This window comes from Amborella trichopoda, chromosome 2 (genome assembly GCF_054954075.1).
Source record: "Amborella trichopoda isolate Santa Cruz 75 chromosome 2, AtrichopodaSantaCruz75HAP2 v2.0, whole genome shotgun sequence".
Classification (NCBI taxonomy): domain Eukaryota; kingdom Viridiplantae; phylum Streptophyta; class Magnoliopsida; order Amborellales; family Amborellaceae; genus Amborella; species Amborella trichopoda.
Window position 1 is genome coordinate 9,095,290 of NC_142337.1, and position 16,867 is coordinate 9,112,156.

Here is a 16,867-nt window from a genome sequence, read left to right on the forward strand (position 1 = left end):
AAAATAAAACATTACCAGACAATCATAACCGTGCGATGAACTTTGGACGGTGATGAAGGTAGGCGAAATCACTGTTTATTTTCGCCTATAGGCATTGGGAAGACTTTTTCTAATTATATATATATGGGTGCGACTTCTATAAGGTTGTAACCTTAAACAATCCAATTAATGCGTACCTCCAAATTTTATCATAACATGTAATTTTGGTGTAAAACATTCATAGGATTAAATGAAAATCTATTTTATATCTAATTTTAAACTTAAAAAATGGTTAAAATCAAGTAGTTCTATAAACATTTGAAAATCTCGAAAATGGACGATCTAGATAATGCGTTGCAATATGCACTATATATGGGACTCAAAATCTTTTTTTTGTTTCATATTCATACATCTCTATGTCGATATGATCAATTAATGGGTTTTTCAACATTAAAACAACCTTTTCCGATAGATTTTGAGGTGCATATTTAATTCTACATTTTAAGGTTGCAACCTTTTATAAACTCTTCCCTATATATAACATGGCAATCATTTCATGCAATGGTTGTATCATAGTATAATACAACCGCACTTCTAGAAAATCATGGTTTTGGCATTTGTATGACCCTATATTTTGTACACACATTCTCTTCATCTTTATAGTCAATCCTAAAAAAAAAAATTTCAATTTGCACCATACATATGGTCAAAATTAGTACCCTCTAACAATGAATCTCGACTGTCCATTTAGTGAATTTCAAGATCTAGGCCTTGACAAATTCAAAATAATTTTTTTCTTTTTTAGCATTGTTAATTTAATGATGATAACGTTATATGAAAATTTTGGGAAAAAAAATTCCTTTTGAGGACTATATCTAACCATCTCTCTAAAAAGGACATATTATATTAATTGGGTTGGAAAAACTATTTCTACGGTGTTTTTTCAAATTTTTTATTTTTGTGATTGTTCTTTAGAATGAAAAGAGTGCACATTTAAAGATGGGAAAAGTTTATATAAGGTTGCAACCTTAAAATGTAGAATTACATATGCACCTCAAAAAATCTAACAGAAAAGTCGTTTTAATGTTGAAAAACCCTCTATTTGATCATCTCGACATCGAGATGTATGAGTATATAAAAAAAAAACATTTTTGAGTCTCATAAATAGTGCATCTTCCAATACATTATCTAGGCTGTCCATTTTTAAGATCATATGTTTATAGATCTCCTTGATTTTAACTATTTTTTAAGTTTAGAATTTTCCAATTAGATATGAAAATAGATTTTAAGATAATCTTAAGAATTTTTTACAACAAAATTACATGTTATGATAAAATTTGTAGGAGCACCTTAATTGGATTGTTTAAGGTTGCAACCTTATAAAAACCGTACCCTTTAAAGCTTCGTGTCAAACAAATATTTTTAACATGATTTTTTAGTGTAGTTGTATAATACTACCATACAATTGTTGCAAGAGATCATTGCTCATATATATATATATATATATATATATATATATATATATATATATATATATATATATATATATATATATATATATATATATATATATATATATATATATATATATATATATATATATATATATATATATATATATATATATCGAAAAGTATGTATTTGCATATGATCGGGCTCAAGTAGGGCACGAAGTGACTGAGAAACCAAAAAATGGTTGAAAAATTTCGCTCAATGCTATGTTAAAAGCAATGGTTTAAAAAACGAATCGGTGACCCGGATCGGGCTCCCAAAAAACCGATCCGGATCGGCGAATCGGCGATCCGGATCGGGAATCGGGTGAATCGGTCAGAATAAAGCTTCAAAAAAATCCGAAAAAATTATTAAAATTCATTATAAATATTGTTTTTTAGGAATTCAATAAGAAATGAGGGTACTCCATTAAGAATTTTCATGTTTTTGAATGAATATGCGAATATTGATATGTTCTTTCCCTGCATGAACCGCCATTCAGCATTTAATTTACATCACACAAAAGGATAAACATAGAATTATCATGGAATAAGTATATCAATATACATGGACTACAATAAAGCATAAAATTAGTAACATATGATCTAAAAATAAAATGATAGACGACGTTATTGTTCTTCTTGGTCACGCTGGTGCCATTGATTGAATTCGTTTGACAATTCATTGATTCGATCTAAAAACGAATCATCGATATTAGCGGGCGTCTGACTATTCCCAAATCCCTGAGTGTTAGTGTTTTGTTGTGTTCCCAATCCAAAATCCCCGAAGCTTGTCCATCCTTCATGCTCACCTGCACTGTCGTGCTCATCCATACACTGTTGCTGTTGGGACTCGATATGTGAATAATATGGCTGGGATAGGGTGGCCTCAGAATCATGATCTCTCTCATTTTCTCTTAGACCCCCTTCCCACTCTCCCTCATTAGGTGCAATATCACCGACATATTGTGGATACATTGGCTGGCTGCTTCCTCGTTCATGCTGCTCATCACTTTCTTCAATATCTTCATCACCGATAGCCTCAAGGAACGCTCTCTTGTGCAACACTGGCTCCTCCTCTTCTACTACCCATTGGTCTGCTGTGTCTGTGACAAATATTGCGTCTAAGTCTATCGGCCCATAGTCTTCAAGCTTCCTTCTTATTTGTCGCTCTCTGAGGTTTAAATTATAATGAACGTAGATTAGTTTATGAAGCTTCTCAAAAGCGAGTCGATTCCTCCTAGTAGTGTGCAACCATTGGAACGTACTCCAGTTGCGCTCACAGCCAGTAGCAGAACATGTCTGGGAGAGCACCTTGATTGCTATCTTCTTTAGGTGAGGTGCATCAGTACCATATATCTCCCACCATTCAGCTGGATTAAAATGTAAAAAGCATTGTAAGGGCAAGAACAATTCATAAGATTAAATATATGAATAAACAAAATATTAGCGAGGGGATAACCTGGATCCATCATAGTTCGAAAATTTTTGGCAAGTCTACTTCCGAAGGATCCTATAGCATCCCTATACATAGCAAGCTAAAACAAATATATTACGTTTTAGTACATTATTCCTCACAAATATAACAACTCAATGAAGTTCTTACCCAAACATTAAATAATACCTCTTGTATTGCTGCTACTTGGTTTCGATGGCTTCTCTCCAACCTTGCAATAATGTATCTGACCCCTTCCATAATCTTGTAGGGTTGTTCAGGTGTCAAATAGAAAAATTTTGGGTTGAAGTAGTAACCTAAAAATATATAGGTAGAAAAATGTCATTTACAATTTCATAAAAAAATGATTTAAACTGAAACATTGTAATGATATATATTTACCAGCATAATGAATTGGACGTCCAAATTTGGTGTTCCACCTCTTTTCTATAATCTCGATCACTTTGCTAGCAAAATTACACTTCTCCCCAATAGCTGATTTCGCCCTCTCAATACCTTCATAAAGGATACCCATGGTAGCTTTCTTGTCAGCATCCACCATTCTTAACACCGTGACCAAAGGGGCAGTGGCCTCTACAACACTGTAACATCGAGACCAGAACAACCTATTTGAGATTATGTTGTCCACTTTTATACCGGTACTGGACTTCGAGAAGCGGTCATTTAACCACTCTTCACAAGTAAACAATCTCTTTAATGCACCTTCAGATTGTCGAATGGAGTCCACAGCTAAGTAATCAGTCGCAAAGAGGGTTATGGCAGGCCTGATTATCTCTTTTTTCTTAGAGTGTTCTCTAAACAGAAATAATATTTTAGAGTGGTTGTATATAAATCTCGACACCAACCTTGCTTCATCTAGAGTCTCCTTCACAATTTTGATCTCACCGATTTCCTCTAACATAAGATCGATGCTGTGTGCAGCACACGGGGTCCATACTAGATGCTTCCTCTTATCCATCAATCCACTTTTTAACTTCCTCTACCTCTTCATCTAATATTGACCCACTGAGCTCATATGCAGTCGGGGGTTTTACCCCGGGCCCGACTCTCTGGATTGCACTAATCATAGGTGGAAAATATGGGCTATTGGCTGCATCAAAGGGAATCCCTTTATCGTAGAACCATTTACCAACATATCTCCCTAACATGTTTCTTGTACCTTTAACCATGCTTTTTAGGGTCATCTGTTGTGACTTAGGCTTTGAGAGAAATGGGTCTTTACAACCATGACCTGCAATACTGACACTGCTAGGTAACTTAGAAACAATTTCTTCAACAACTGATTCTCCTTGATACATATTGCCACCAACCCCTCCATACATATTTGAGCTGGGCCCGCCATACATGCTCGAGCTGGGCCCGTTATGCATATCTGAACTAGGTCCACCATGCATATCGGAGCTAGGCCCACCATGCATGTCTGAGCTAGACCCACCGGGCATTCTAAACCCACGTTCCCTCTGATGATGTTCATGTAAACTCAATCTTGTGGCCATGTCCAACTCATTATTATATTGCTCTTCTAGGTCATAATTATATTGCTCTTCTGTATCATTCATGCTTGATGGTGTATATAAACTAGCTATCTCCTCATTCATCCTATGTTTGGCAATTTTTTTACCTTTGCTAGCATTAAGAATTGCCACCATCTGTTTTTTTACACTACTAGGGACACTAGTGCGTGCAGAAACTTCTCCCTTAACTCCTGCCAAGTGTTGCTTGAACCTATGTACCCCACTACTTATCACTCTTTGACAGTAATTACAAATAATTTTGTCTTTCTTGTTGGGATCAAGTCTGACCCCATGTTGCCATGCAGGGTCTTCTGTAGATCTTGACATGATTCAACTGTTTTAAGATGTAAAAGTTTAAATTAACCTGACAGTTCAAAAAGAAAAATAATCACCATGTGTAGTGATAATATGTTGCGGTAGTTCATGTAGTCATATTCGTTGTTATTTGTTACAATAATATTTTCGTACATATCAATTACAAACATTTAGAATAATACAAACATGGCTACAACTCAATTATCAAGAACATATATTTTTTGCATTAAAAAATTAATAATAAAAACAATTCTTCAAAGAGCCGGCTAACATCACTAATTCCAACTAAAAAATTCATGAACAACAGATAAAAAAAATACAGTTTTGCATTAAAAATATAATAACATGCATTTTTTTGCATAAATAATCCATCAACATACAATTTTTTCAACAAAAACTTTAACAATAAAAATTTAAAATATGGTTTAATACCTCATGATAATTAAAACCTTGTCACGATTTTCACATCTTTTCGAAAAATCATCATTTTTCAAAAAATTCGATCATGGAAAAAAAAAAAAAAAAAAAATTACAGCAAACTCAAACAATAAAAATTAAAAATTGGGTTTAATACATCATGATAATCAAAACTTGATCACGATTTTCACATCTTTTCGGAAAATCATCATTTTTCAAAAAATTCGATCATGGATAAAAAGAATTAAAAAAAAAAGTTACAGCAAATTTTCAAAAAATTCGATCATGGATTAAAAAAAAAAATTAACAAATTTTCAAAAAGTTCGATCATGGATTAAAAAAAAAAAATCACAAATTTTCTAAAAATTCGATCATGGATTACAAAAAAAAATTCGATCATGGATTAAAAAAAAAAATCACAAATTTTCAAAAAATTCAATCATGGATTACAAAAAATTCGATCATGGATTACAAAAAATTCGATCATGGATTACAAAAAATTCGATCATGGATTACAAAAAATTCGATCATGGATTACAAAAAATTCGATCATGGATTACAAAAAATTCGATCATGGATTACATAAAATTCGATCATGGATTACATAAAATTCGATCATGGATTAATAAAAAAAAAAAACATAAAAAAACAAAAAATTCGATCGTGGATTACAAGAACAGAAAAAAGACAATTGATCATGGATTACAAAAAATTCAATCATGGGTTACAAAAAACAAAAAAAAAACAAAAAATTCGATCATGGATTACAAGTAAAAAAAACAAACATTTCGATCATGGATTACAAAAAAGTCGATCATGGATTACAGAAAATTCTATCATGGATTACAAAAAATTCGATCATGGATTACATAAAATTCAATCATGGATTACAAAAAAAAAAAACAAAAAAAAACAAAAAATTCGATCGTGGATTACAAAAAAAGAAAAAAACAATTACATCATGGATAACAAAAAATTCAATCATGGATTACAAAAAACTCTATCATGGGTTACATAAAAAACAAAAAACAAAAAATTCGATCATGGATTACAAAAAAAAACAAACATTTCGATCATGGATTACAAAACATTCGATCATGGATTACAAAAAATTCTATCATGGGTTACAAAAATAAAAAATAAAAAATAAAATTTGATCATGGATTACAAGAAAAAAAAACAAACATTTCGATCATGGATTACAAAAAATTCGATCATGGATTACAAAAAATTCTATCATGGGTTACAAAAAAAAAAAAAAAAAAATTTTGTTCTTCACAGAGTCGTTTTACATAAGCGATTTTAACTCAAAAATTCACCTCTAAGTGAATAAGTTACATCCAATTTAGTATATTTTCTGATAAACAACAATATAAGGAATTAAAACCCTAAATTTTTAACACATTATTTCTAATATATCATGAAAACAAAATCAAAAGGCGGAAAAAAAAAAAAAAACAGCGGAATTTTGGTTCCGCAGATATCTCAGTGTTCATCTCAAATTTCCTGCTGTAATTGACCAGATTACGTAAAATTGAAAATTTTAAATCATACTAGACACAATAAAGATTAAAAACCCTAATTATTGAACTCATTATGTTCAAAATATGCCGTGAAATAAATCAAATGGCGGAAAAAAAAAAAAACCCAAACTTCTTACCTGATTTTGTGAACCGAAGCCTTCAATCTCCAAAAAACTCAGTTTTTCTCAACGATTATCACAAATTAGTAACAAAAGGTTTTGATTCACAACTTTAAGATCAAAATGCCTACAAATTTTAAAAGATTCATGCCCTATTTGGCATGAAACTTTCAGAAAAGGCGGAAACCCTAAACACCAAATTTTTCGTGATCCAAAAACAACAAATTTTTCCACCATTTAATCCTTGAAAAAGCTGAATAAAGCTGTTTACAGCCTGCTAATCAGATCACATGCCAAAAAAAACAAGAAAAATGATCAAAAAATGACAAATTTCAAAGAATACCGTGAAGAACACTGTGCAACCCGTGTTCTTCACGGACTCGCCGATTCCACACAGTGAATCGGCGAGTCACTGTGCGGAATCGTCCGGTTCTCTCTAGAACCGGACGATTTCCGATTTTTTAACCGATCCGGTCCCTTTTCGCGATTTCCGAGTCGAACGGGGCGAGTCCGGTTCGACTCGGTGTTTTTTAAAACGCTGGTTTTAGGTTTTGGGGGTTTTGGTTGTCTCGGTGCTTATCATAAGCTTTGCTCTAAGATTCGTTCTCAATATGATCAAACAGGTTTCCTTTTTTTTTTGGGTCTGGTATGTAGAGGTATTGGTTGCAATTTCTTCTCTTTCTTTAGTGGCATATGTTTTACCTTCCTTCCCTCACCCACGTCCTAGGAGTTAAGCAGTCTGCTAGTTATATCAGATTTCTTTTCCTAAATTATAGAAAATTTAAAGAGATACAGGTCCTAGTTCTCTAATTTGTATTGTTGTCTCTTCTCATCATATTATTTTTCCTGAAAATCTCGATTTTGTTATCTTTAGAAAAAGGAATAAAGAAGAGGAATGCAGTCAGAATTTTTGGTCTGATTACAGGCTATTTTATAAGTATGATGTATTCTAATTCCCAACATTAAATACATTCATATTTAAGCAACAAACAAGATTGCATTTCAGTATAACCCCATGAACCTGCATTCATATGCTCTCTGCAATTAAAATCTTTCACGAATTTTCATTTCTAAAAATAATATAACAGGGGGCACATTCATCCATATGAACCCCACACCAACTAGTACACACGCACACACAGCACTTATACACATACTTAACTAATGGAGTTTTTCCAAGTTAGGCACAAATAAGATCATTTGGTTTCAAATATATCCAGCAATAAAATTAACCCAACCCCATATTTTTCCATGTTCCTGCATCATCTAAGATACATCTCACATCCTCTTAGATCCAGAAACTAATCCACGAGGTGGTGGTGGAATGCCAATCGAGGGATGAAACAATGTCCCATTTCAATCAAAATGGGACAAAGATGCATACCTGAACCTTGGATAAACCTCAAATCCCAAAGATTGCCCCAATCGAGCAAGGGCATAGCAGCAAACCTTGGATGCACCTCAAATCCCGAAGCTTGCCCCAATCGAGCAATGGAGCAGCATCAATTTTGTAGAAGCAAACATTGGATGCACCTCAAATCCTGATGATTGGCCCAATCGAGCAATGGAGTAGCAGTAATGGCAACAACGAGAGCGCGAGAGAGATTGAGAGAGGGCAGCAGGAATGGGGTAGCAAAGAGGGAGATTGAGTGAGGGGCGAGATAGTTGTCGTCGTGAAAGACGCGAGCCGTCGAGTCCTGCTGCAAATGTCAGATGGTTACTGCTCACGTTGGGGACCGCGAGATCTCCATCGAAGGAAAATGGCAAATCGTAACCGTTGGCATGCACAATGCATATACGCGAGCGGACGTATTGAATCGTTTTCCATATATATATATATATATATATATATATATATATATATATAAATAAAGTTGCGACCTTAAAGTGTGGAATTACAGATGCACCACAAAAATCCATGAGAAAATGTTGTTTTAATGTTGAAAAATGCTCTAATTGATCATCTTCTCATCGAGATATATGGATATGAGAAAAAAAAAATAAGATTTTGAGTCCCAAAAATAGTGCATCTCACAATCCATTATCTAGACCGTCCATTTCAAAGACTTTCATATGTTTATAGATCTACTTCATTTTAACTATTTTTGGAGTTCAAAGTTTTATAATTATATATAAAAATAGATTTTGAGATAATCTTAATTTATTTTTTTTTCGAAATTGCATGTTATGATAAAATTTGAAGGTGTGCTTTAATTGGATTGTTTAAGGTTGCAACCTTACAAAAACCACAATATATATATATATATATATATATATATATATATATATATATATATATATATATATATATATATATATATATATATATATATATATTGAAAGAGTATATCTCATGGATATTACAATAGATGACCACCGTATTAGCATGGATCCCATCAAACTTGCTCAGTTATATCTTATAAACCATTTGAATCCAACCAATGGAGTAAAAACCCGTGAGTACTATGAAGTCATTCTTATGGAAACAGGGTCCATCTCTGTTGTCTATTACTATCAACAAAATACCAAAGTGATTGCATATTCCAAAATGCAGATCAAGAAGTTGCTTTCGTATGAAGAGTGGGGTTGCAATCGCTCAGGGTAAAAAACTAAACAATCCTGAGTTTTCGTATAAATACTATAAATATGCCGAGTACATAGAAGCCTGGCATAAAATATTTTATTATTAAAATCCAAATAATACTCATAGCTGGTATATTAAATTTCGGTTACCAATTTTAGAAAGATTCCCAAATTGGTTTAAAAATTGGTTTTTAGTATGGGGATCAACTACTGCGATTTTACCTCCTACTTTTCAAAAAGTGCAGGAACAATTTGTTCTATTCAATAATAGTGATATCACTACAGATAATCACCTTTACTTTGTTGCACTATACCAACTTCCATGGATTATGAAGTGGGAATATTCAATCTCTGTTAATAATGCAACTGATCATACCTATATTCCTCGTCTTGGAAAAACCATTTCAGTTAAATGGTGGGATATCTTCAATATGGATCCTACAACCATAGTGCCCAAACGAATACCTCCACAAAAACCTATATATAATCCCAGTACAAGTGGATATAATACTGCCAATACCTCCTTTGATTTCCCCACATACTTGAGAAATATGTTGCAAACAAACCCTAATGACTCCAAAGAAACCCTTGAACAACAAATGAGGGAGATTTTTGCAGAAGCAGGAAGAAAGCCGGTCTCATCAGATGAGACCGTACAGTCATCACCAGCTCTTACCAATAGATACTTTCCCCTTGAAGAAACTGATCCCGAAGAAGAAGAAGAGGATCCAAAAGAATGCAGCCAAAGACCATGACCCGTTGCTGCCAAGATTGTGACCCCTTACAATGCTCACTCACATATGACAAAAAATATTGTTCCAAGATGCCATTACTGTTCCCACCGACATAAACGACAAGCCACCGACACTGTAGCTATAAGAAGACAAAAGTTGCCGACACGTGACGACAAAAGGACCACTATTCCCAGATACCCTTTTGTCCTTACCTCCGACCAAAGGAATCTGCTTTTCTTCTTTTTTCTTTTGCTTTTGTCTCATCATCCTACTTGAAGTCCCTTCTTACTTTAAGTCGCTTTACCTTAGCAACGAAGGCATCTCTTCTTTGCCTATAAAAGGCAGCCTCCTGCCTCATAATCCCAAGCTCACTCGGAGCCTCTCTTCTCAGTTCTTTGCTCTCTCCACTCTCTTCAGCTCTAAGCTCTCTCTCTACTCCCTCTCTCTCTGCTCTCTTATTCTGAGCTTCCAGCTCTCTCTCTCTTTCACTCTGTTCACTCTACGCTCCATCATTACAAGTTGGTGTTCCGACCTTAACATCCAATGCTTTCCAGATCTCTGCCTTAATCCTTACTTCATTAAGACCCAAGTTCTATCTTCCCCTTTATTTTTATTTTCAATATGTGCGATTGTAATTTTCATTCACTTCCGTCATACTGCCCTCAGCACTGGAAACTCTTTTGCACAAAACACACTAACAAAGTGCAAATACAATAACTAGAAAAGAGTTTTTTGTGTGAATACAATAACTGGAAAAGAGTTTCCAGTGCTGAGGGCAGTATGACGGAAGTGAATGAAAATTACAATCGCACATATTGGAAATAAGAATAAAGGAGAAGATAGAACCTGGGTCTTAATGAAGTAAGGATTAAGGCAGAGACCTGGAAAGCATGGGCTGTTAAGGTCGGAACACCAACTTGTAATGATGGAGCATAGAGTGAACAGGGTGAAAGAGAGAGAGAGCTGGAAGCTCAGAATAAGAGAGCAGAGAGAGAGGGAGTAGAGAGAGAGCTTAGAGCTGAAGAGAGTGGAGAGAGCGAAGAACAGAGAAGAGAGGCTCCGAGTGACCTTAGGATTATGAGGCAAGAGGCTGCCTTTTATAGGCAAAGAAGATATGCCTTCATTGCTAAGGTAAAGCGACTTAAAGCAAGAAGGGGCTTAAAGTAGGATGATGAGACAAAAACAAAAGAAAAAAGAAGAAAAGCAGATTCCTTTGGTCGGAGGTAAGGACAAAAGAGTATCTAGGAATAATGGTCATTTTGTCGTCACGTGTTGGCAACTTTTGTCTTCTTGTAGCTACAGTGCCGGTGGCTTGTCGTTTATGTCGGTGGGAACAGTAATGGCATCCTGGAACAGTATTTGTTGTCATATGTGAGTGAGCATTGTAACGGGTCACAATCTTGGCAGCAACGGGTCATGGTCTTTGGCTACATTCTTCTGGATTTTCTTCTTCTTCTTCGGGATCAGTTTCTTCAAGGGGAAAGTATCTATTGGTAAGAGCTGGTGATGACTGTACGGTCTCATCTGATGAGACCGGCTTTCTTCCTGCTTCTGCAAAAATCTCCCTCATTTGTTGCTCAAGGGTTTCTTTGGAGGCATTAGGGTTTGTTTGCAACATATTTCTCAAGTATGTGGGGAAATCAAAGGAGGTATTGGCAGTATTATATCCACTTGAACTGGGATTATATATAGGTTTTTGTGGAGGTTTTCGTTTGGGCACTATGGTTGTAGGATCCATATTGAAGATATCCCACCATTTAACTGAAATGGTTTTTCCAAGGCGAGGAATATAGGTATGATCAGTTTTATTATTAACAGAGATTGAAAATTCCCACTAATACATAGAAGTTGGTATAGTGCAACAAAGTAGTGATTGTCTGTAGTGATATCACTATTATTGAATAGAACAAATTGTTCCTGCACTTTTTGAAAAGCAGGAGGCAAAATCGCAGTAGTTGATCCCCATACTAAAAACCAATTTTTAAACCAATTTGGGAATCTTTCTAAAATTGGTAATCGAAATTGAATATACCAACTATGGGTATTATTTGGATTTTGATAATAAAATATTTTATGCCAGGCTTCTAGGTACTCAGCATATTTATAGTATTTATACGAAAACTCAGTATTGTTTAGTTTTTTGCCCTGAGCGAGATTGCAACCCCACTCCTCATACGAAGCAACCTCTTGATCTGCATTTTGGAATATGCAATCACTTTGGTATTTTGTTGATAGTAATGGACAACAGAGATAGATCCTGTTTCCATAAGAATGGCTTCATAATACTCACGGGTTTTTACTCCATTGGTTGGATTCAAATGGTTTATAAGATATAACGGAGCAAGTTTTATGGGATATATAAAAATATAATACTATTATTCCTAAAACTATTACTTGGTCCGATATCATTCGCCCACAAACATGGCCTATTCAAAATGAAAACCAACCAAGAAAAATACCTAAAAATAACATACCCAGCCAAATAATAGAACATCAAGATGGAAATATTGAAATAAAATTTCAAAATAACAAATCACAAGATGATTTAGAATTAAATAGAAAAAGGATTAAAAAACCCTTATTGCCTGCAAGAAAATCTTGTCATACAACCCCAGAAGTTATAATTCTTCCTTCTCCATCAATACCTACAACATCTTCAGACTTACAACTACAAGGAGTAAAACGAACAGCTGATCATGTAGTAATACCCACTTATACATCTGAACCCGATAACAGAATTTCAAATATTAACTCTGCAAGTAGAAGAAGATATAGACATAGAAGAATATCTAGCATATCAATTACAAAGAAAACAAAGAAAGGTAGATATAGAATATATCAAACAGGATTATTTAGCCCCAGAAAACCAAGGTATTAGAGAATGGTATTTAAAAACATTCCAACCTAGATTAGTAGAACTATTCCATAAAAAATATAATAATTTTCTGAAAAAAGAAAGAGAAACAAAAGGATTCTTAGAGAAACAAAAGGATTCTTTATTTGGTTACAAGAAACATGTGCTCAATATAACATCAAAATTCCTCAATTTAATACTATTCAAACAATAGAGGAGAAAACTTATATCAGTATAGATGGAACTAGTATTTCTAGTACACATCCACCTTAGAAAAGTATTATTCTGAAAGGTATAAAGAGTCCACTTGTCAAAGGTGAACCACCACAATCCCTATATGACGTTATTACACCACCTTATAAGGTTGTACTCAAGGAAATAGAAAAGAAACATGAATTAATTCCTCACATTGTGGAACAAAATAATTATACTAACTTATATATGCAATCATTAGGCAAACAAGCTGAACGAATAGAAAGATTAGTTACTCCCCAACCTAAGGTAGTAACTCATTCTATTCCTAAAGCTGTTTTATTCAAACCTCCTCCAGAACTCAATAAAACAAAATTTCATTTAGGAGAAGATAATAAAACACTTATGAACCAATTAATATCTAAATTAGCCCAATTAGATATCAAAGGAATTCATTCGCCAAAACTCAGTATTCCTACACCAATACCTAGTATTTTGATACCCTAATATTCCTTATATATATATATATATATATGGGAAAAGATGGGATTAGCCCACTAGCTCATATGAACATATGAGCCCAACGTCTCAAATTGAATTTGGGCCGATTTGACGATCATGAATGTTCGGTAGTGCTTGAATTTTAGCTTTTTTTTTACATATTTAAATCACTTGAAATTTTGGATGTGTATTTTTCTCATCAAGGTGCACCTAATAAAAATATAAAAAAAAATTATTCGTAAAAAAATAAAATCATCAAAATACCCTCAAAAAGTTTGACGGTTGTTTTGGTCAATTTATTTCATGTAAAATATTTTTTTGATATTTTTCAAAGATTCAACTATTTTTTATAAACGCACACTTAAAATTTCAAGTGATTTAGATTTGTAGAAAAAACACTAAAATTCAAACACTACCAGATATCCGTGATCGTCAGATCGGCCCAGATTCAATCTGGGACGTTGGGCTCATATGTTCATATGAGCTAGTGGGTTAATCCCATATTTTTCATATATATATATATATATATATATATATATATATATATGTAGTGATTTCATGCAACGGTTGTATCATAATATAATACAACCACACTTCTTAAAAACCATGTTTGTGGTATTTGTACAACCCAAACTTTTGCACACACACTCTCTTCATTCAATAATGAATCCCAAAAAGCAAAGTTTGATTTGAACCTAGATATGGTCAAAATGAGTCCCACTCCAACAACGAATCTCGACCATTCATTTGGTGAATTTCAAGATCTTAGCCTTTACATACTCAAAATCATTTTTTTCTTCATTAATACTATTCATCTAATGATAATAAAGCCATCTAAAAAAATTGGAAAAGAAAAAATCCTCCTAAGGCTTAGATCTATGCATCTTATCAAAATAGATGGCTTATGTTAATTGGGCTAAAAAAATATTTTATAGGTTGTGTTTTTAAAATTTTATTTTTTGTGATTGTTTATTAAAATGAAAAAAGTGCATAGTTTTAAATTTGAATAAAAAAAATGGTCTTAACATGGTTTTTGAAGATTATTGCATTATACCATGATACAACCATTGCATGAGATCACTACCTTATATATATATATATATATATATATATATATATATATATATATATATATATATATATATATATATATAAACCTTACAATAGCTAGCCAGCTATAATGAATAGTATATAGGAGGAATGGGAGCCGTCAGATCTTCATCAGGCGGTTCAGAATGGATATCACTATTTTAATTTTACCTTTTTTTATATAAATCTAATTAATATGAAATTTTGGGTGTATATAATTAACAATATTGCGCACCATATAAAAATATAAAAAAATATTTTCAATAATTTAAAATGAAAATTATTTTTCAGAGGTATTTTGATCATTTTTTATTTTAAGAAATATTTTTTTTTATTTGTACGCCCTATTTTTTAGTACACATATCCAACATTTCATTATGATCCGATTTATAGAATGAATAATTAAAGTTAAAACAGTGATATATATTCTGAACTGTATGATGAAGATCTAACGGTTCTCATTGCACCTATAATTCTATTCATTATAGCTGGCCAGCTATTGTTAGCTTTTTCTTATATATATATATATATATATATATATATATATATATATATATATATATATATATGGGATATTCTAAGCTTTACAATTCTTCAAATTACAAAGGTTCAAGATAGAGAGAGTTGTGAAGGGTGGATTTATTAATTTTGTTGTCTATTTTTTTAAAAAGGTTACTTTCGTGGGGCAAATTTGTAAATATTACTACAAGACAAAGGGTAGTTTTGTCATCTCTAAAAGTGGTAAAATTGAAATTTTAACTAAATAACAAGGGCACTTTACAAATAAAGTTCTATGACACTAACTTCCAAAATGTCATTGTACTTTTGTAAAAAAGTTTAAATTTGCCTGTGCTTAATGGTAAAGTTACTTATTTAAATATTTTTTTAATAAAAAAATAATGATTATTTTGATAAATACACCTATCACAACCCCTTCTAACTTGAACCTTTGTACTTTGAGGGGTTGTTAACTCTAGATAAACCCTATATATATATAGAGAAAAGATCTTGTCAGCCCAAGGGCATACTGCTACAGTAAACATCAACGATCGAGATTGAATCTGGACCGATCTGATTATCCGGAATGTCCAGTAGTGCTTGAATTTTAATTTTTTTTTCTACCAATCGGATTGATTTGAAATTTAGAATGTGTGTACATAAAAAATAGATGAATTTTTGAAAAATATAAAAAAATATTTTACATGAAAAACATTGATCAAAATACCGCTGTAAAGTTTCATGAGTATTTTGGTCATTTGTTTTACAGATTATTTTTTTTATATTTTTATTAGGTGCACTTTGATGAGAAGAATATACACTTAAAATTTCAAGTGATTTGGATTTATAAAAAAAAATTAAAATTAAAATATGAAAAGAGATCATGACCATCAGATCGGCCCAGATTCAACTGTAGCGGTCAGCTAGTAGGCGTACAGAATCCACTCCCATATATATATATATATATATATATATATATATATATATATATATATATATATATATATATATATATATATATATATATATATATATATATATATATATATATATATATGGGTGCTGTTTGTATAGAGCCTAGGCTCCAAGCAATCAAATCAGAGCTTACCTTCAAATAGTGTCGAGAAATGTGGTTTCAACACTGAAAATATTTGTGATAGCATTAAAATATATTTTCATCTTTATTTATAAAGTTTAAAGCTTCAAAAATAAGTGCAGATCGACAAATCTATGAAAACTTGAAAATTTTAAAAATTGACGGTCCAAAAATGCATTACAAAATACACTATTTCCATAACTTGAAATCCATTTTTTTCTCATGTCCATGCATCTTAATGTCGAGATGATCAATTTGAGGATATTTGGACATCAAAACAATCTTTTCTAGTGGAAATTTTTAGGTAGGCTCTAATTTGATTGTTTAGAGTCTCGGCTCTATATAAACTTTTCTATATATATATATATATATATATATATATATATATATATATATATATATATATATATATATATATATATAACAATGATCTAATGCAACGATTGTATCATAGTATAATGAAACGACACTTCTAAAAAACCATGTTTGTGGTATTTGTATGACCTC

The 16,867-nt window shown here is 32.5% G+C and overlaps 1 protein-coding gene across 1 annotated transcript; it reads right to left on the reverse strand.

Annotated features, from left to right (window-relative positions):
- Window positions 1–1,979: 1,979 nt before the first annotated feature.
- LOC148783082 (uncharacterized) lies at window positions 1,980–4,273 on the reverse strand. The gene is made up of 4 exons (XM_088857849.1): window positions 3,307–4,273; window positions 3,094–3,221; window positions 2,932–3,007; window positions 1,980–2,842 (listed from the first exon to the last, which is right to left on the reverse strand). Exons 1-4 carry the CDS (start codon window positions 3,881–3,883, stop codon window positions 2,100–2,102), a joined length of 1,524 nt encoding a protein of 507 aa, XP_088713975.1. The 5' UTR covers window positions 3,884–4,273; the 3' UTR covers window positions 1,980–2,099.
- Between the last annotated feature and the right edge of the window lie 12,594 nt (window positions 4,274–16,867).

Coding starts and splice junctions, on each gene's coding strand:
- LOC148783082 (XM_088857849.1), bottom strand. CDS start 3,883: ATGGATAAGAGGAAGCATCTAGTATGGACCCCGTGTGCTGCACACAGC. Junction 3,222..3,306: donor ACGTCCAATTCATTATGCTG/GTAAATATATAT, acceptor ATATATTTTTAG/GTTACTACTTCAACCCAAAA. Junction 2,843..2,931: donor TCGAACTATGATGGATCCAG/GTTATCCCCTCG, acceptor ATTTTAATCCAG/CTGAATGGTGGGAGATATAT.